Source organism: Cheilinus undulatus, linkage group 17, assembly GCF_018320785.1.
Source record: "Cheilinus undulatus linkage group 17, ASM1832078v1, whole genome shotgun sequence".
NCBI lineage: Eukaryota > Metazoa > Chordata > Actinopteri > Labriformes > Labridae > Cheilinus > Cheilinus undulatus.
This window is the reverse complement of record NC_054881.1, coordinates 31,834,838-31,854,948: the sequence shown is the minus strand read 5'-3', so window position 1 is coordinate 31,854,948 and position 20,111 is coordinate 31,834,838. Positions and strand designations below refer to the sequence as shown.

Here is a 20,111-nt window from a genome sequence, read left to right as displayed (position 1 = left end):
AAATGCAAATTTATTAAAAATAAAAAAAATCTGAAATACCACATTGACATAAGGACTCAGACCCTTTGCAGGGCTTTGCATATCGTGCATATCAGTGCAAAAATCAAACCATGAGGTCAAAGAAACTGCCTGCAGAGCTCAGAGACAGGATTGTTAAAAGGCACAGATCTGTTGATGGCTTTCTGTTTCACTGAAGCTACCAAGACTACAGTGGCCTCCATAATTCTCAAATGGAAGAAGTTTGGCACAACATGGACGCTTCCAAGAGCTGGTCGCCCGGCCAATCTGAGCAATCAGGGGTGTAGGATCTTAGTAAGAGAGCTGACCAAGAACCTGATGGTCACTCTGACTGAGCTCCAGAGATCCTGTGTGGAGATGGGACCAAGTTCCAGAAGTTCCATTTAGCCACTCTGCCATCAAGCCCAGATCAGTGGAGGGCTGCAGTGATGGTTGTCAGAGTGACCATTCGGTTCTTGGTCATCACTCTTTCTAAGGCCCTTTTCCCCTGGTTGCTCAGTTTGGCTGGCTCTTGGAGGAGTCTTGGTTGGACCAAATATCTTCTATTTGAGAATTATGGAGGCTGCTGTGGTCTAAGGAAATTTCAATGCAGCAGAATTTTCCTGTAGCATTCCCAGCATCTATGCCTTGCAAGAATCCGGTCTCTGAGCTCTGCAGACAGTTCCTTTGACCTTGTGGCTTGGTTTTTGCTCTGATATGGATTGTCTAGAGAGGTGTGTGCTTTTCCCAACTTGTCCAATCAATATAATTTTCCACAGGTGGACTCCAATCAAGGTGTAGAAACATTTCAGCCAAGATTGGAAGAAATGGGCGGATGTGGAGCTAAATTTTGAGTGTTTCTGTAAAGGACAGCAAATGTATTTCTGTTATTTAGCTTAATTTTAATACATTTTTTAAAAAATTCTAAAAGTATGTTTTCACTTTGTCATGATGGGGTACTGAGTGTAGATTTATGAGAATATTTTTTTTTCACTTGCAGCGTCAGGCCGCAACACATGGGTGAAGTGTGGCAGAATACTTTCTGAATACACTGTTTATAAACCCACACAGCTGAATCCTCTTTTGTATTTCTTTTGTACTTCTGTTTGTTCCTCTCGTATTCAGTCCATTCTTTTTTCTCTTTAAGTGCACTTTAAACTGAATAACACTTAAAGTGAACCGAGGCTATCGTCAGAATTTGAAAATGTGCCTTTTTCCCCTTTTTCAAAGCCATGTGCATGCTGTGAAAAACTACAATGTACACTTAAAGGGTGCAGACAAAATAATGTTAGCATCTTGTGGAGAAGAGCTTAAGCTCTGGAGGAAGAAAATCAAATAACTACTAGTGCAGAGGTGGGTTACAGCAGGCTGAATGCCAATAAGCTGCAAGAGGCGTCTGACAATCAGGAGTCTGATGGGGGGGTTTACAGCACATCAGCTGACAGATCTCCAAAGAGGCTCGTCTTGAAAAGATAAAATACAGAAATATCTTCACTAAATAAGAAAGATCAGTCTCAAACGTCTTTCCCTAAAGAGGAACTGCGTGTGGTACAAGTTGCGATTACAGGAGTTGGAATGTGTTCAACTGGACATTACGTTATATAACTACAGTTGTTTTACATTCCAGGATTCCCTCTGAGAGTGTTCTAGTTTTATTTATACTGTATGTATTCATACCTTTGTGGCACAAGATCTTTGCAATGCAGAGAGTTTTCATCAAATATTGAAACGTTCTGACTACACAGAGCCTATGTTACTGCCTTAGTGACTTTAAAAAATTGTTTTTGGTGATTTGATCAAGGAAAACATTCTCACTTTCTCATTTATTTGGATTTCAAGTCTCAAGTCTTTTAGTAGCATTTCTGTGACTAAAGGCTATTTGTAGCAAAAGAAACAAATCAATTTATATCAATACACTAAAAATGAACTAGCAATTATTTTTACAGTTGATTTACCAGTTTTTCAAGAGCCTGATCCGTCAGGGATGAGTGCTAGCCCCAATCTTTGCTTCCCCCTTCTTCTTTTCAAGCGCTCTCTTTGGATTTGTCTCTGCCTTTTTGTCCTCTTGCATCCTGTTTGGCTCATTTTCATGTGCAGTGTTGGCACCAGGAATAGCTATGTTTTATTTGTGTGCCTTTGGGGGCCATGGGTTAGGGCAGGTAGTATCAGAATAGTCTGTACCTGGAGTGTGCATGTACTGAGCCTGGGTCTGTTGATGGTGGCTATGCTCTTTGGGCTATGATGGCCATGTAGTCTTCGTCGTCTTCGTGCTGGTATGGTGAGAGGTAGCATGGAGGGAGGTGGCTCTGGGATACTTGATCTCATCGCCCATCCTTCCTGTGATATTGTGGGACCAATTGGAGGAAGCACTCATGAAGGGGGTTCCCACTTGACCACCCTGGTGACGTCATATCCCTTGCTGCCCATCAATCTACATAGTTGGGTTGGGGTGTCTATTTGAGGTCATGTGGGAGGGTGAGTAGCATCGGCAATGTCACTACCTTTAATTGTATTATATCTTTGGAATCCTTTGCAATATAAGTGCTGAGTGCATAAGGATTGCTGTTTTCAAGCATATTTTGGAGCCTAGCATAGCTGATACACATATGCATCAATCTGTAGCACTCACAGTGTCATTCAGGCAAGTGTTTATCATGCCATGTTGGCTGAGTTGTACATCATGAGTAATAGCAGTAGTCATGTTGTAATTTGATCATAACTTTAGACTGATGAAGTTTGGTACGGAGGTTGCATGAGTCAAAGGTTTAAAGGGCAGTTGGCGAGCTTGTCTTTCTTTAAAATAAGGACTGAATTATTCTAAACATTATCCTCACAGTCTGTCAGCTTTCTCTTGGGAACATTTGGTCTGACAGCATAGAGGCCTGAAGCCTGACACAAGTTCACATCCACTGTTTGGAAGGAAGTTCCAGGGAAAGTCCTTCCTTTTCTAATACTCACTTCAATGTCTGTAGGTCTTTGGAAGTACGTGAAAAAATTGTACAAAATGTTTTGTCCTGACAAATCTGATTAATGCCTTAAGTAATGTCACTTCAAATTGCATACAACTACGTGGATCCTGGTTTTAGGGTTAAAAAAAAAAAAGACTTAAAAAGACCTTTGTAGCCCGCTCGTCATCTCTACTTGAGGCTCGCCAAGCTAGCAGATATTAGCCTGGATACCTTTAGAATGCAAACGTAGTACTTCAGTGTCATTTATTGGTTTCTGAAGCTGGCTGCAGAAACTGTTGGCTCCCTATTGGTTCTCATATTAAAATGCCTTTTTCTAAAGCAAGAAAATTTGCTTACAGCCTGCTCATTTCTTTATTGATTAAACTATAATGACTTTTTAAATAACTTTATGTTTATTATATTAAGAGTTAAATTTGCATAATTAGGGCAGTGGTTAAGTAGACTGACAGGTAGACCTGTTTTACAGTCAGGCTTATGGCCTGCCTCAGATCCACCTTTTGCCTTTTACTACCACAGTTGGGCCTCATAATGCCTTTTCAGATACCACTGAGGGACAGTGAGACTTTGCCCATGTTTTATTGATTAATAAATTTTTATATTGCCAACAGCACTACAGCCTACAGCTATATAAACTTAGCACAAAAAGTAAGGACATTTGTGTTTGGTAGATTATGTCTTTGATATTACAAAGCTTTCTGGCAATAGTTCATATTCCATTGGAAAGCCTAATTATCACCCTGCCACATTTGTAAGGAATATGCATTTATGGGATAAGCAGCAGAGCTGAGTATGTGGGTTGTACTCATGAAAAATTTGCCAAATCTTCTCTGCCAATGCCAAACAACTTGTGCAATAAGGCAACTTCAAGCTGGAGTTCCCCAAAACCAATCTGCAGCATTATTTGGAGTGAGCCCTAGCATCATCTCCAAACTGAAGGGGAAGTTCAATATAACAGGGGATCTCAGACACAGGCCACAAAGTCAGCGTCCCAAAGAGACAACTCCCAAAGATGATCGTTTACTCACCCTATCAGCACGTAGGCTGTCTACAGATTTGCAGTCAAGGTTTGCGGGGCCATAGGCTGATGGCTCTCTGCCCAGAAAACCCGGAAAAGACCCCACACAGCCAATCTCTGTTCTCATAAGGTTGTCAGGAGGTCTGCCATGACTGCCCTTCACCATCAGGCCTGCTTGCGCTGATGTTAGCAACACGTGCACTGGAACCGAAACATGTGGAGTTAAGTTATGTTTAGCGGTAAGTCCAGATTCTGCGTACAACAGTTGGGGCATAGGGTCAAAGTGTGGGGAAGATGCTGAGAATACTATACAGATTGCTGCACTGATAGAATAACATCTTTTGGTTGGGGCAGTGTGATAATGGTGGGCGGCATCTCCCTCACTGGAAAAACAAGGCTTGTCATCAGTGGGGGGAATGCCAATGCAGATACATATCAAGATATTGCAACCAGTGGTGATCCCACATCAACATAAAAGATATGAGTATACAGAATATTACCCCATATCTTACCTGAAAATATTGATATAGCCCACCTGACAAACCCAGCCCTACTTCAGCCTGATGTAACTATTGAGGACAACCCAACAACAGTACTGACTCCTGTTCCTTTAAATAAATGTACGATAAACTTTGAAGGACTGATTAAGTTCCTTATAGCTTTAACAGTTTACCCATTACTCAGTGCAAAAACATCATACAATGAGGCCTCTTGAACAGCAAATAAACCACACAGACAGATTATTAAAATGCATCCCTTGTACATAGTCACAAATGGAGAGCTACGCTTTAAAGACCAGAGCTTTTTTGTACCAGGCTGTTATCTTGTTTATTTCTGCCATAAAATTGGACCTTAATAACGCGCTTAGTGAGATATAGTATATTCATAAATGAGAATTTTGGGGCTTTTGGAGCCAGCCTCAAGAAGAGGAAGACCAGTTGTTTGGCTCCTTAGTCAACACTCCATGATTGTCGCATATCACAAGATTTCTGAGCAAAGTGTCGGAGCTGGATTTATGGTATAATTTGTGTTATGGGTGAAGGCTTCACCTGGTTTTGTCAAGGAGGAAGAATGTGTAAAAACACTCCTCTCATCTAGCCTTCACACTGTTTTAACTTTCTGTTGTGTGTTCTCATTAGACGGCACTTCAAGTATTTGACTTTATATCAGTTTTCTGGTCAGGGTTCAATAAACCTTGTTGGCAGATACAAACAGTGTTGACTCAGTTTTAACACTATAAACAAATATCCTTAGTTTCCCTAGGGATACAGAACCTTTGGCTGCCTAAATTAGTACCCTGGACAATGCAAAGGTTACCTTATGAGCATTTGAACAAAGCACCACTGTACACATGGGAGAAACAGAATGGATTTGATTGGATAACGAATGCGTCTGAGCCACTTTTATCTTTTAGTTTCAAGTGTGCTGGGGTAAGAGGAGGCAGAGCTGCTGATAAATCTGTTACTGTGCCTCGGTCGCGATTAATCAGCTGGTGCCCGTTCCTCTCCATGTGTAGATTAAAACAGCAACAACACAGAATTTCAACAGGATGCCTGTCACTGACATTTCTATTTCTGTCAGCTGATAAATCTGTGAGATGCGGTGCTTTCTTTTGAGAGCCACTGGCTCATTTATTACAGCTTTAACCATTCTCTGAATGCTGTGCTGTCACTGTGCTTATGTTTATGCATGCCCTTGATGTCAGAGGATGAGGGAACTCATCTGAGGGGAAATGTCTAGAGACCATCTGTGTTACCACGGTGGAGGGTTTTCACCTGTGCAGGCCGTTTTGTCTGGCAGCTCTGCCAGACTTTGGTTCACATTTAATGACAGAAAATGTCCTGCAGCTTAACAAGCCTCTCTTTTGCCTCTCATCTTGCTTCTTGCTGCGCTTTCTCTGCTCTCTCTCTATCTAAAACTGACTTTTTATCACAATTTTTCCACTTTATTGCCTTTCTATTTTGCCAGACTCACAAATGAGGCGCACCTTGTTAGAGCAATAAAGCTGCACACAACATTTTTATTCATCTGTGGCTGTCCATATTCGAATGGCGGCACAGAAGCGTCTGCTTATATTTCTTCATCAGTGACATGATGAGTGCCATTATCCGCTATACATGCCTCATCATTTCCATTTTTCTGGGTTAACAAGAGACAGCTGATGACAAACAAGGAGATTCAAGCGCCTTCTCATTTTGTGTCATACAGAAAAGACTTGTCTCTGCTTTGTCATGGCAACTGGCAGTCTTACTTTGTGTTTACATTCTCTCATTTTTGACATAGACCAAAAGCGTCAGAACAGAACTATCACCTTGAGTCAGTCTCAACACACAATGCTAATTCAAATTTAGACAGCCAGATAAAGCTTCTGTTGCACTGATTTGCATAAAGCCAGCAGGGTGAAGGGCAGAGGATGGAGGCAGGCAGAGATCAGCAGGCGTGCTGCAGATTGAGGGTTTCTTTTTTTGACTTCCCCTTTGATTTTCTGGCACATTTGTGTATGCTGTGCTGTTTGCTGGAGCATGGGAGAGTGTTGAAACAGTGGCTGCAGCTGTTGACAGGCTGCGTAATTGTTTTTCACCAGTTCAGACTTTGCCCCTGCCATGAAATGAAAAAGCCAATAAAAGCCTTCCGGTGAGAGAGAAAGCAGATATGCACACATGCTGCTGCTGGGACAAGAGTGTGTTCATATTCAGGAAATAGAGACATCACCGAAGAGGGACAAGGAATTCAAAAATTGAACAAAAACATACAGAACAGTCAACGATAGCAGCTGTAATGGGCCTTTAATTGTTAATTTTGGATAATAAAACTTACACAAGAATTTGAAGTAAGTTCTGAAATTGACTCTAAATACAAATAATAGTTATTTTAATGTACTTTACCTTTTCTAGTGAGCCTACTTTCCTAATTTTGTTTCTGTTCTTATGAAGAATTTCTCTTTTTATCCTATATTTCAACCACATTTTCTTTCTTTTAGCATTATCTCAACCAAAAATTAAATGGTACACAGGTTAATCCACTAACTAGTATCAGAATGTACATTAGGTTCAGGGTAGCCTCTGAAATAACTTAAAATAAGCTCCATATTGGTAGAGATGAAAATAAAAAATAACGTTCAGTAAAGCTGTGCTGTTAAATACATTTTACATTGAATACTTTGAAAGTAGTTGAAAGTAACTCAGTAAGAAATAAAAAGTTAACATTATTACATCATTTTTGCTGCTCTTTTAAGTAGAGATAATCAGTATCGAGTATCAGTATTGGTGATAACTGGCCCTCTATTTACTTGGTTTCACATTGAGACTAAATTTAGCACTGTCACCAACCACTGGTCTATTGGGAGTTTGTGTTTGTTGGTGGGTTGGGGGTGGGGGCTGATTCCCTCTTGAAGTTGTCTTTTGTTATTGTCTTGAATTTGAATTTACATACTGTGTAGGCCTGGGTGATTATGGGAAAAATGTAAAATCACAATAAAATTAACTTTTTACCTCAATCACTATTAATGAATGATTATTCCCCCCCATCCGGACTCTGTTTGTGCTGTAAATATTTGTATAATTTAAGTTAATAACTGAAATTTCATGCAGATTTCGTCCTGGTCGTGGGAGCTAGTGGAGCAGCTCTTTACCTTTGCAGGGCTCCTTGAGGGAGCATGGGAATTTGCACATCCAGTCTACATGTGTTTTGGAGAAAGACTATCACTGTGTCCCATGGGGGGTAATGTGGGGGGTCACTGTATTACCAAAGCGAGAGCTACATTTGCATTCTAGATACAAAGTCAAAGTTAAAGCCTCCACCAGCTGCCCCCTTATCTCCGATTCTGTTTTCATGGACAGGACCTGAGGCGCAGCCAGGTGGAGGAGGCTTTTCAATTGGTTGAATTGGATCCCTGCTTTTTGCAGATGATGTGGTTCTGTTTGCTTCTTAAGCCTGAGACCTCTTCGAGGTACTGGGGTGGTTTGTGGCTGGGTTCGAAGCGTTTAACCGTCAAGTCTGAGGTCATGGTTCCCATTCGGAAAAAGGTAGACTGCTCTCTCGAGATGGGGGGGTTGCCCCAAGTGAAGGAGTTCAAGTATCTCAGGGTCTTGTTCATTAGTAAGGGTAGAATGGACCTTGAGACTGCCCGGCGGATTGTTGCAGCATCGGCAGTATTGCAGACATACGTCGTGGTTAGGAGGGGGGTGAGCTGGAAGGCAAAACTCTCAATTTACCTGTTGGAGGGAATACTTTTTCTTCTTTTGGGATTTCTGGAAGGCTACCTGCCTATTAACCAACACTGCAGGTTTATGTAGGTTAGAGGCTCTAAATGTTGGTTTTGATTATTCAATTAATCACCCAGTACTAATACTGTGCCTTTAATCTAGAGTAGTGTTGGGTATCGTTTGGGTTAATCCGATACTGGTAATAAAGCAATACTTCTTTTGCTGGTGCCTAAATGGGGCCTGAATTGATACTATAGAGAAAAAAAGTGTTTTAAAATTTGGCAGCTGAATAAAAGCTGTCTCGTTATCAAACATGATTCAGAAATTAGATGCCAATAGAATATATAAGTACAGAAAACAGGTGCAACTCCTTCACATAATGTATTTAGTGCCTTTTACTCTGGAGTGATGGGGATTACATTCAGGTTGGGAGGGACCAAAATGAAGCACCAAAATCTGTCTTATAATTCAGTACTGTAGGTATATGATGTGTTGGTACCGGTACTATGTTGGTATCAGTATCAGTCCCTAATTCAGAGGCCAATTCCAATTATCAAAGATGCCATAAACATACGTCACTGCAAGCATAAAGCCTCATCTGCCAGAAGCAGAGAATCAGCCATATGTCTCCTCATACAGGTTTTATGATTCAGTGTGTTGAACTATTATTAGGAGATTGAAAGCAATGGAATAATGTGATTTTTTTAAAAATTTCATTTTAGAAAATGACACTGAAAAATGTAATGCTTTCAGATCTTTGAGATCTACATGGCAATGCTTTTTGCAAAAGTTCAGCATTTCCTGTATTGATGTACCTTTTATGCTTTAAAACACTGAGATCAAAACTCAGATCTGCATGGCACTACATTTCGTAAGCCTGATACTTTTGTAATTAGAATAGTATGAATAAAAATACTGGTTTTGAGAATCTATACAGCACAGGACAGGGCAGCATGATGCTTTAATGTTGTTCATATGGGCAAAGCTACTGCTGCATCAACAGCTGTAACTTCCTCTTATTTATCAGGTGAAAATGTTACACTTTCTAGTGCTGAATGACTGATTTCCATGAAAATGCATAAAGGCAAAGTGTACTATTTCCTACAGTATATTGTGCTTCGTTGCAGGTAGCCTCCTAGAAAACAGTGTGCTGCAGCCAGATATGATAGAAACCGCATGATGTCAATCAAACTGTAACTTCAAATTTCTGTTAACAGAGACTTTCCCCAACAGGATTTGAGCCTTTTTTTCTTTGTTGTGCTTTGCTTTATGAGCTGTCATTGGAACTGTTGCACCTCTGTCAAAAATTGTTCACTTTTTCCCTCCTGTGAGCGGCCTCCTCGCTTCAGTTGGGCTTTGCAGTGTAGAACAAAAGTGTCTGTCAACACAAGGATAAAGAGTGAAACTATTGGCAATGTGAAGTGTCCTTTACTTGGTAGTTTACTCTCTTAAGCTCAGTCTTTTCACCCACACTGGTTGAAAGTATCTCGAGAAAACATTGGCTAGGAGATCATTTCCTCTAGATTCAATTGTAAATAACCCTTGTATATACATGTATAATAGTTTGCACATTCTTTATTGCTCCTGCTCTTCATAGCGAAAGACAGACTAAAAAACTTCAGCTAGAAAAGAGCAACAGAAAGCTGACCTTATAAGCAGTGTAAGAGCAGTGCCCTTATCTTACTCACGGTTTGATGTTTGCCATCGTGATTGGACAGACTTGTTAGCACGTGCCTTGAGTATCCTGGAGTATTTGTTGAGGGCACTGCCACAAAACATTAACTTTATCTCTGTAAATGTCTGTACTGCAATAATTAGTCTTAATGAGATGCTGTTACAGATATGAGCCAAAGAAAGCCAGGCTGAACTGTCAGCCCTTTTCCTGTCATTGTGGCCATAAAACCAGCAGCATCTGTGCTTTAGTGTACATGACCTGCATGGTATCAGGACAAATACCCACATGAAAACACCTTGTATGAGCATGTGTGGACTGCACTATAGCTTTGTGTTGCTTGATTGTAATAGAATGGATTCTTGTCAGTGTAAGTGCATTAAATCTGATGCATCTTGATGTTTTTCTCCCTTTAGTTTACCTGTTTTCTAAAATGGAAGCAGGTGTTGTTTGATTGAACTGAATTGGTCCCTGCATCTTGACATTTAGTTGCACTCCTTGTTGCCTTACGCTCCCATCAGCTCGGCTTATCTCTGCCCTTGACGGCTGAGCCTCCTGGGTGCTCCAGCCAAACGTTTCCATTGATGTGCTTTAAATAAAACACTTAGATGTCGCTCTACACGTGACAGACTAAAGATTTATGTGACATTTATGACATTTACTTTCAGAAAAGGATATAGGGCCGTGGAGTTTTCTGGCAGCAGGGGCAGCTCTGCCCATTTGTGTAATGATATGGGATGAATTCCAGTTATTGGAAAGCAGTATAAAAATCTGAACACTCCTCTTCTCCCTGTCTGCAAAATTATGACAGAAGCGACAGCTCGGCTGTAGCCTTTTAAGTTTGGAAATCTGTCACAGATGGCTGTCTCTTTGCATGCAGCCAAGGAAGTAATGTGATTGTGACAATTGTATCTCCTTTGCCAACAGATTCAACATGCTGCAGGTTGTATGACTGACAGATATGGGGTCAGCGAGATCAGATTTGCAGACTTTCACTGTGGTGGCCATTTCTTGCCTGTTTCGTAAGTATCTGTATCATTTTATCAGAAAGACTTTTTTTGTTCCTCTGTGTGTGCATCCTAATCATTTATTTTATTCTTTTTTATGTAACTAACCTATCATTTTACCTTTAACAAACCCAACAGTGACCGCTGAGGGTGGAAGGCCGGAGGTGCAAGGAAAGGCTGGAGGTGTGGTGGAGCTGGAGTGCAGTTTTCCATTATCAGGCCCGGCTGCTGTGTCCTCAGCGTCCCTGCATGTGGTGGAATGGGTTCGACAGGGACTCGACATCCCTATTCTGATCAAATTTGGATCCTATGTGCCTCGTGTCCATCCACAATATGAGGGTGAGCATCTGTTAAAATGGTTACAAAACATAATCCAGTGGTCATTCTTGTTAAAATTTATGGCTGACCTTTGCTTTTTTTAAAATGGCAACATAACATTTGCATAGCTTAAACTTTTGTGCTTGTACTTTTTAGTTTATGTCCCACTCTTACGTGTTTACAACCATGGTATGACAGGTTGTTTTGTCCCGATTGTTAAAGGTAGTAGGCTTTTTACCATTTAGGGCTTTGATTCAACAATATAAAGCTCACAAGCTTATGCACCCTGCGTCAAATGATTTAGGGAGTGCCAGACTATAGTTTGCTTGATAAGTGATGCACAATCTGGGCCACTGACTTGAAGAGGTATTATTTTACACTGATGAATTTAATTTATTTTATATTTTTCTCCACTAATCATATCTAATTTCAAGTAAAGAAAATGTGAACCTATGAATCTTTGTAACCTTATTCATTAAGCATTCAAAAAGATGATTGCCAAAGCCCTGCAAAGACATTGCTAATTAGTTTTTCTTAGAAATACCGTGTGTAGGAGTTAGTTTACAAGTTTTTTATGGACTTGTTTTCCCACACACCTGTCAGATGTAACAAGTAAGCAAAGTATCTATTTAGAATTTAAAGAACTACCAGAAGAAAATATGCTACATTCATGTAAAGAGAGCTAGTAGCAGCCTTTTGCAACAAAGATAAAAATGTTAATTCTGACATCGATCAAAATTCTAACAAAGCAGATGTTCAGTCATAGTTTAGGATTTCAGAGTGGCCAGTGAAATATTAAGGGTGGGGGGCATGCCACTTGCCTTGTTTTAGGTGTTACATAAATTGAACCAATCAGGTGTCAACTCACATTCCCTTTGAAAGCCAGTTGCACCTGCATGTAGGTGTGTTGCTATTTCTACTGCTGATTTCAATCTTTTTTTTTTTTTTCAGCCTAGGACAGGCTCATGCTGGCTCATGTGTCCTTTCTCTTCTGTTGTACTCTACACACATATTTAGATGGTGGATTGAAATTTTTTTTTTTTTTTTTTTTTTAATAAATTATTCTCACAGCATCAGAAACAATCTGTGCCTCTCCAAAGAACAGAGACAGTTTGTGTGTCGCATGTCTCAGTGCTTTAGTACGCTGTAAACATTTCAGAGTTGATCTTAACTCTCATAGTGTAATTTTAACTACATTCTGCATTGAATGGCCTTCGGTGTTGGAGTTAGTTGACGGTGTTAACCCATTCAGTGTAAATTTGACTTTGTAGAGTTAACTGATCTTAGCTTTGGCGCACTACCATTTCAGATTTTGGGTTTAGATGTGTTTTAGATGTACTTAACAAAATGTTAAGTATTTAGTACAGAATTGGGTATTTACTTACTGTGTACATTTATGCACAAGGCACTGCAGCCCAACTTTAAAAGTGATTTAAAATCTACAGTAAGGCTGGCAATATCTGATGAGATCTGATGTTAAATAAGTTGTGTGTGCTATGTCAAAGTTTGTCAAACTGAGGGTCCTAATGCCTTGCACCTGGGGATCGCTTGAGGGATTTTGGAAACTTGGAACAAAGAGGGACAAAATTAAAAATGCACTAATAACATTATTTGTCACAATGACATTTTAGTAAATGTATTTTTAGGTGTTTTTTTTCTTCCCTGCTTCTAGAAAAAAGCTGTTCTTTCTATGCCAATCCACCAAGTAAAAACAGCAGAAACCACTATAGCTTTTTGAAATGAAACTGCCTCTGTGAGTGACATGAATGTCAAAAAATTGCTGTACAGCTTAAAACTATCTACCTCCTAAAATGGGAACATTTTTAACCCTTTAACACCTGAGTTTCTGGACTCTTTTCTTATTTTAGCCATAAAAGGCCCAGAAAATGTCCTGTGAGTACATGCTTTTGCCCATTTTTTTCCACAGTACAGAACTTTTAATATATGGCAGTTATTTACATTTTACTGCATGTTGGGACTTCCGGTTTGTAGATGAGACTGTAGACAGCTGAAATGAGGAGCTCCCAGCTGAAAAAGTAAAAAAACGGAGAAAACCCTTATAACCATAACTTGACGAGGGAAAAATAATTAACATGGATAAAACATATTTTACTGCATGATAAGAGTGTTTTAATAGTAAAAAATGAAAAAAACACAAAAAATGGAGGAAATTTATGCTAGAATCTTAGTGAGAAAAGGGGAAATTACAGTAATAACCACATGCTGGCTGTGAAGCACAGTTTCTCAGCTTTCAGAAACTGTTTGAATTTTTCGATAACACAAACAGTCATGCAATTATGGTCATGCAAAGTGTGCTTCAACAGTGCGTCGTCGGCGACGCGCTAGGAGTTAAAAGTTAAACAGAAAAAGACAACCAGACTGAATAAAACTCAGCTGCTCAAGAGAGACCACCACAGAATAGCACCAGGGCATCTATAACTAGTCCATATGAGCCGTATGGCTTAAGCAAGTAGGAATAGCCATATGTGACTTATTAAAAGTCATATATACATGAGCGAGATAGCGGAGATATTCTAAGCAAGTACAACAAAGTATACATGTGGATCATATGGGTATGCTTGTTTTGCTTCTTAGTGTCTACCAGACACAGAGAGGGTGAACTTTCTTGAACACACCACTCCTGCCAGAAGTCAGAAAAACAGAACCAAACACAATATGTCACATTGGAGATACTCTGCCTTTTCATGGTGTTTTTATTGATAAACTTTTGAGTAACCACGTTTGGGACTTGATGAGGCCAAGAGTTTCTAGTTTTGTTTTCGACCCTTACCTTCATCTGATACCAGCATTACCAGGATGTGTTCTGATTGTCAGACTACTATTTGAAGGCAGGAAGCACTTGCCTTGTTTTCCTGACACTAAAGGGCTAGTTTCTGTATCTGTGAGTCAATACAAATCGACATTGTAAGAATCTTGAGATTCTCCTCTTTCTAGTAGTCTATAACGCGACAAAGTTTACTCAGTATTTCATTCTTTCATGAGTGCTTTAACAGCTTCCATTACAGGTGGTGCAGGAGAAAGGGTTAAGTTTATTATGTCTTCATGGGGCCCCAGGCAACTGCCTACCTTTGCATAATGGTTAAGTCCGCCTCTGTTTGAGAGCGGATGCTGTTTCCTCTTCTGCACTGTGGTGGAGTGAATGTATATGTTTTACAGGGGAAGTGACGTGGAGGAATGAGTGAAAGCACCACAATTTTGTATTTTATTGAAAATGTGTACATATTTATGATATTCTTATGACACCAGTTTCAAACCAGTACACCCAAGAAGTCTTCTGAGAGGCATCAAGGACAATTGGAGCGATGGTGTGGTGTGCAAATCGAGATGGACACACAAACAGGCCTCCAAGTATGGTAGTAAGATGAAGCTTTTTGTGGTAGAGTTTGAGAGTGATTGTATCCAGTCAGAATGATTAGTGTTGGTGTCACCCAGGCCTGGGTGAGGCTCGAGCAGCTGAAAGTAGGCTTGCTGAAGGTAGTTATGAGTGTAAATAATAACCAATTTTACCACCATAACCACATTAATGTTTGCATATATTACATTCTAGGCAAGGCATTACTAGTGCAGTGATCATAATATCTTTGTGTGAAAATTGTTCTAAAATAGTTTGTTGCCTGTTTATTTGAAACCAGTGTCCATAGTCCTTGTTTTCTTATTACAGTAAATTGTCATTATAACAGATATTTGGGATTTAAGACCTGGGTAAAAATAGAATAAAAACCAAAAAAGAATGAGGATTGCTTTGACAGAATACAGTCTTGGTTTCTTCAACTGAAAAATGTAACCAGTATCTGGGTCTGGGAGTGTTTTTCAACACCACACCTCGATGGCCTTTCAAATCAGCCTCAGCGGGAGCTACTTTTGCTGGAGCTGAAACTCTCACATTGCATCACCGTCTATTGTGCGCTTTCTGCCCGCAGCATTGAGAACAAAGAGAGTCTGTGGGGAAAAATATCCTCAATGGACCAAGAAAACCTGTGTGCAGCTCCTGTTATCCTTTAAAGTCACAAACAATGGGACTGGTATGGACAAAAGGAAAGCATGTCTGGGTGGCTCAGATCTTCCTTTTGTCAGAGAAGTTTTCCTATCACACATTCTCACCCTATCCACCTTTCTGAGGGCTATTTGGATTCTAGCAAGGCCATGCAGTGTTTAACTTTAAGAAAGAAAATGCCTGAATGAGAGACTTCTTCAAAGGGTAGATGATTCTGATTCTGATTCTGTTTAACATGCTGCTGAGGGCACACAGGTAACCCATGCCTGTCATTTACTTTCAGCTAAATGGACACTGATAGTAGATATCAACATTTCATATTACAACCAAACAATTAGTGATTCAACCCCTTAAACTCCTCTTTCCAGCTGTTGCATCAGTCAGTACAAAGCCATGCTTTGCAGCTAAATACCGTTCAAACCCACTGAGTAAATTTAAAATTCTGGATGTGATCCCAAACGTTTCCAAAGATACCAAATCTGTCGGGCTGAATTTTAGGGAAGGTGTAAAAAAGAAAAAAAAAACCTGTTCACAAAATATCTCAAGTATTTGAGAGTATTTGATGTTGAAATATTTCACTTTGGGTCAGCTTTATGAAGCTTCAGTAAGGAGCTGAAACAGGCTGATGTGATACTAAGACAGGGTGGAGTGACTGAATTCCCTGTCTTCAAAGCTTTTAAGAGGGATCAATTAACAAAGAATTAATTAAAGACATAAATGGCTGAAAATTACTTTTAGGGACTAAATATAAAAGATGCAGCTCCATTTTTAGATAAAGCCCACCGCTGCAGATTATAAATCATTATAAAATCTGCTACTTTCATCTACCCTAAGTGCTAGAGATAGGGACAACACCATTTGATTTGGTACTAGGTTGGCATTTATCTTAATAGAAAATTTATAAATAATTTAAAAGCTACACATTTAATTTGAATTACGTATACCATCGCCTTATCTTTTTCTTGAACATTATTTGCACCAAAAGCTTTAACTCATCATTTTAGATGTGTCCGGTCAATTAGCAAACATGGTGACCAATTCATGACTGCTGTGGCTTTTATAACCATGACCTATGACCTGTGCTCTCCTCCAGTGGTTTCATTAATATTATATGTTGTATACAGTTAATTATTAGTTCAGAAAAAGAGCACACAAAAAGCAGACACACATATAAAATATTTACAACAAAAAAGAGCAAAAACAAGATCCCCTAATAATACATTTTATTTATTTGAAAAGGAGTTAGAAGAAGTGCACACTTTAATAACCCTACACCTTCTCCTAAAATGTACAATAGTTATTACATTTGTTTACTTTTTAATATAAACATATTTGATTATTAAAGTCCCTGTAAAATGAAAAAAAAAATCTGTATTTTAGGTTTGTTGTATGACAGGCCACTGTGTTATGAACCACCAGGCCAAATTTCGGTCCTGAATAACATCTCTAAGTTTATAAAATTAAGCTTTAAAGTCATGAAAAATAAGGCAGTAAAATCTGCTCTAGGGTAGTTAGGCCACACCCACTCACAGGAAATATGATCCTCTCAAATTTAAAGAAAATGCCATAACCTGACTGGAGGAATCATCTGTCTGCTATGCTACTATGTCACAACTCTTTTTTTAAAGCCACCAGAGAAATATTCACATTTACTTCATGACAGGCAGACAGTTTAGATCTTAAAAGTCTGTTTCATTTTCTCATCCTGTATTTAACTCTTTAGATATTCCTTTTATCAAATTTTCTAAGTTTTGTGAAGTTATGTCTCTCATGTTTATGAGATTTCTTTGTTATAAAGTTGCTGATGTTGCTCTTCAAAATAAAAGTCTTCAGTGATGATTAGCGTTGGAGGCTTTTTTATTAAGAGACTTTTCAGGAATAGAACATGTCTATCATAGATTGATAAAGAAATAAGATTTTGATTACAAATGTATTTATCATCAAAAGTATTCTGACGCTTCTGTTGGCTTCTCCTGCTGGCAACCTCCAACATGCACTAGGGTGGATGAAGGTCGGCACCTTCATGTCTTTGGCCATGGTTGTCTCCTGGAAGAGACCATGAGATTGACAGGTGGATTGGTGCAGCATCGGCAATATTACAGATGTTGTACCGGACCTTTGTGATGAAGAGGGAGCTGAGCCAGAAGTAAAAGCTCTTAATTTAGTGGTCGATCTTCATTCCAACCTTCATCTGTGGTCATCAGCTTTAGGTAATGACTTAAAGTATGAGATTGCAGGTTAAAGCAGTCAGAAAGAGGTTCCTCTGGAGGGTGGCTGGCTTTAGCCTTAGAGGTAGAGTGAGGAGCTTGGACATCCAGAGGGAACTCAGAGTAGAGCCGCTGCTCCTTCGTGTTGAAAGGAGCCAGTTTAGGAGGTTCAGGCATCTGATTAGGATGCCTCCTGGTTGCCTCCCCATGGAGGTCTTCCAGGCACAACTAGGAGGAGACCTTGGGGTAGACTTAGGACTCGCTGGAGGAATTATATATCTCATCTGGTCTTGGAATGCTTTGGAATCTCTCCCAGGAAAGAGATGGAAAATGTCAAAGGGGAGAGATACCTTAGCTGACTTGCTTAGCTGCTGCCGCTGTGACCCAGCCTCGGATAAGCAGAAGAACAAGATGGATGGATGTAAACCCTAATCAAAAAGAATTCCCTGCCATCCATTCACTAAATATCTACATTAGGTAGCAGGGGGCAGGAGCTGATCCATGCCATCACTGTAGAGAAGGGGGGGTCAATCACAGAGCCACATATAGAGACAAATAAGCAGCAATCATGCATCGAGACTGTGGGAGAAAGTCAGAGCATACATGCCCAGGAGAACATGCAAACTCTAGTCAACTTGAGTAAGCGGTGCCAACCCCTGCACCACTGTGCAGCCTAGATTAAAACACATTACTGATATATTGATCTTAATTAAAAAAATCACTGATTTGTTTATCCTTATCAACACTTAAATGTTTTAAGAAATAACACAAAAAGTCTGAACCAGCAAAGTGTTCCTATCTCTCTTTCCAGACTGTGCATCTCGCCTCAAACATCTACTGAATATGCAAACCTTGAAAACAAGCTCAAAAATATACAGTATATTTTAATTCTATAGCACAGCTTGGCACTGCGCTTTAGGGGAATGTAATTTTAAGACATACTGGATTTATTCAGGACTATTTTCAGCTGTGGATGAATACACATGATTTTGTGTGCTACCTACAGAATGATCCATGGGGGATTGAATTAAAAATAAACCACAGTGCATGTGCTCATGGTAATGAAGAAACATGTCAGCCGATGTAACAGTGTGACTCAGTGACACGTTTTAAATAGCTTTAAAGCAAAATGTCAAACAGGAAGTCGATAAATTAGGCTCTGGCTGAACTGAAAATCCTTGTTAGCAGGATTAGTTCATTGTTGGTTTTGGGACTTGTTGACAGTAAGAGAAGTATGGACCATTGCCAGCCTTTCATTTAAAAGTCTGATTAAATACAACCTGGAACAATCATTGGTCTCCCAGATTCATCGTCCTGACACATTAAAGAGCAGTAATTGTTGCATTTAGGTGTTTGTTTGCCAAAGGATCAGAACCTGCTTTTAACTGAGCCAAGGCTATTCTCATTTGAGTTGCATGCCGCTCCCTCACCCAGGACAAGCAGGAAATACGATACAGACATTTACATAGCAATAAAGTCAGCCTGAACCTTGGCTGATGAATTATTGTAAGTGGGAGCAGGGCAGACTTTAATTTCAGCCCGGGCTCATAAAAGACAGTAGCCTTTTGTCGCTGACTCTGAAGACGATCCTTCAACCCACACTGATGTCACACTCCATTACACTGGATGTTAGTTGCAGGAGAAGCAGAGCAATATACGGGCAGTAAAAGCCTGAAGTTTGCCTACCCTTTGGCCTGTGAATTACATTTATTGTACATTCAACTCTACAATAAAGCTCCCCAGCACAGAAAAGCACCTTCTTTCAAAAGGACAGGTATGTTAATCACATGCCTCTCAGATGACAAACAGAAAGCTGCCATTCTATTCAGATTCAAAAGGTCTGAAAAGGAACGCTTTATCCAATCTAATGCCAGAGTCAGGCTTTCTCACAGGTACTGGCTGATGGAGGGGGTAACAGGTGCAACATGGGGAACTAACGCTTTAGAAATTGGAAGGAGAGGGGTGGATTTCACCTCCTCAGGCCATGAGTGTTCTCAGGTGTCTCAGTCGTTAAGCTTCAACAGTCCAACTGTTGCTTTGCTGTAGAGATTCTTAGAGCCACACTAGTGATTCATTCTGGTGAGGCAGGGCAGGGTGATGTGGACCAAAAGTCAAATTTACATCTTTTTTTTTTTTTAAGCTGAATGGAGATACACCATATGTATTTAATTTTTTCCTGAAAATAAATAATGGCTCTGACCAAAACAGAATTATAAACTCTAAAAATCAAACTATGATAACACTGATTTGATACCGCTGGAACAAAAATACCAAGTTTAAAGCCCAGAGACAATTTAAAACTCTTAACTGCTTGCAATGGATCACTCTGTGAAGTTCTCAACTCTGCTAGTTCACACTGCTCCTTATCATCATGATAAACACTTGTCATCAACATCGTAATGCAACAGCAAAAATTTCACAGCACAGAAAGATGCACAAATGTTTGCTAGCTTCTTTTTAAAATTTTCTATGGACAAATTTAACTCCTTCATCTGTCTTTCTTAAAAAAGGTTTTACTTGGAAACTTCAGTTACTAAACACTCCTGTCTCCTCCATCAGCTGTGCATTTAAGCATGATGATGCAGGAGGCAGGAGTGTTTACAGAAAGAAGTTTCCATGTGTGGGATGTGGATGAGATTACTCACAAAATTTACAGAATGACTTTATCCTACAAAATGAGCTTTATAGACTTTCAAAACAAGATTT

The 20,111-nt window shown here is 39.7% G+C and overlaps 1 protein-coding gene across 1 annotated transcript in view; it reads left to right on the top strand.

The window, feature by feature from the left end:
• igsf9a (immunoglobulin superfamily, member 9a) overlaps window positions 1-20,111 on the top strand; it is a 95,522-nt gene that overhangs the window by 5,386 nt on the left and 70,025 nt on the right. Inside the window, exons 2-3 of the mRNA XM_041810322.1 lie at window positions 10,786-10,880; window positions 11,004-11,204. Of these exons, the coding sequence (XP_041666256.1) occupies window positions 10,820-10,880; window positions 11,004-11,204 (262 nt within the window). The 5' untranslated portion in view covers window positions 10,786-10,819. The remainder of the gene's footprint in view (window positions 1-10,785; window positions 10,881-11,003; window positions 11,205-20,111) is intronic.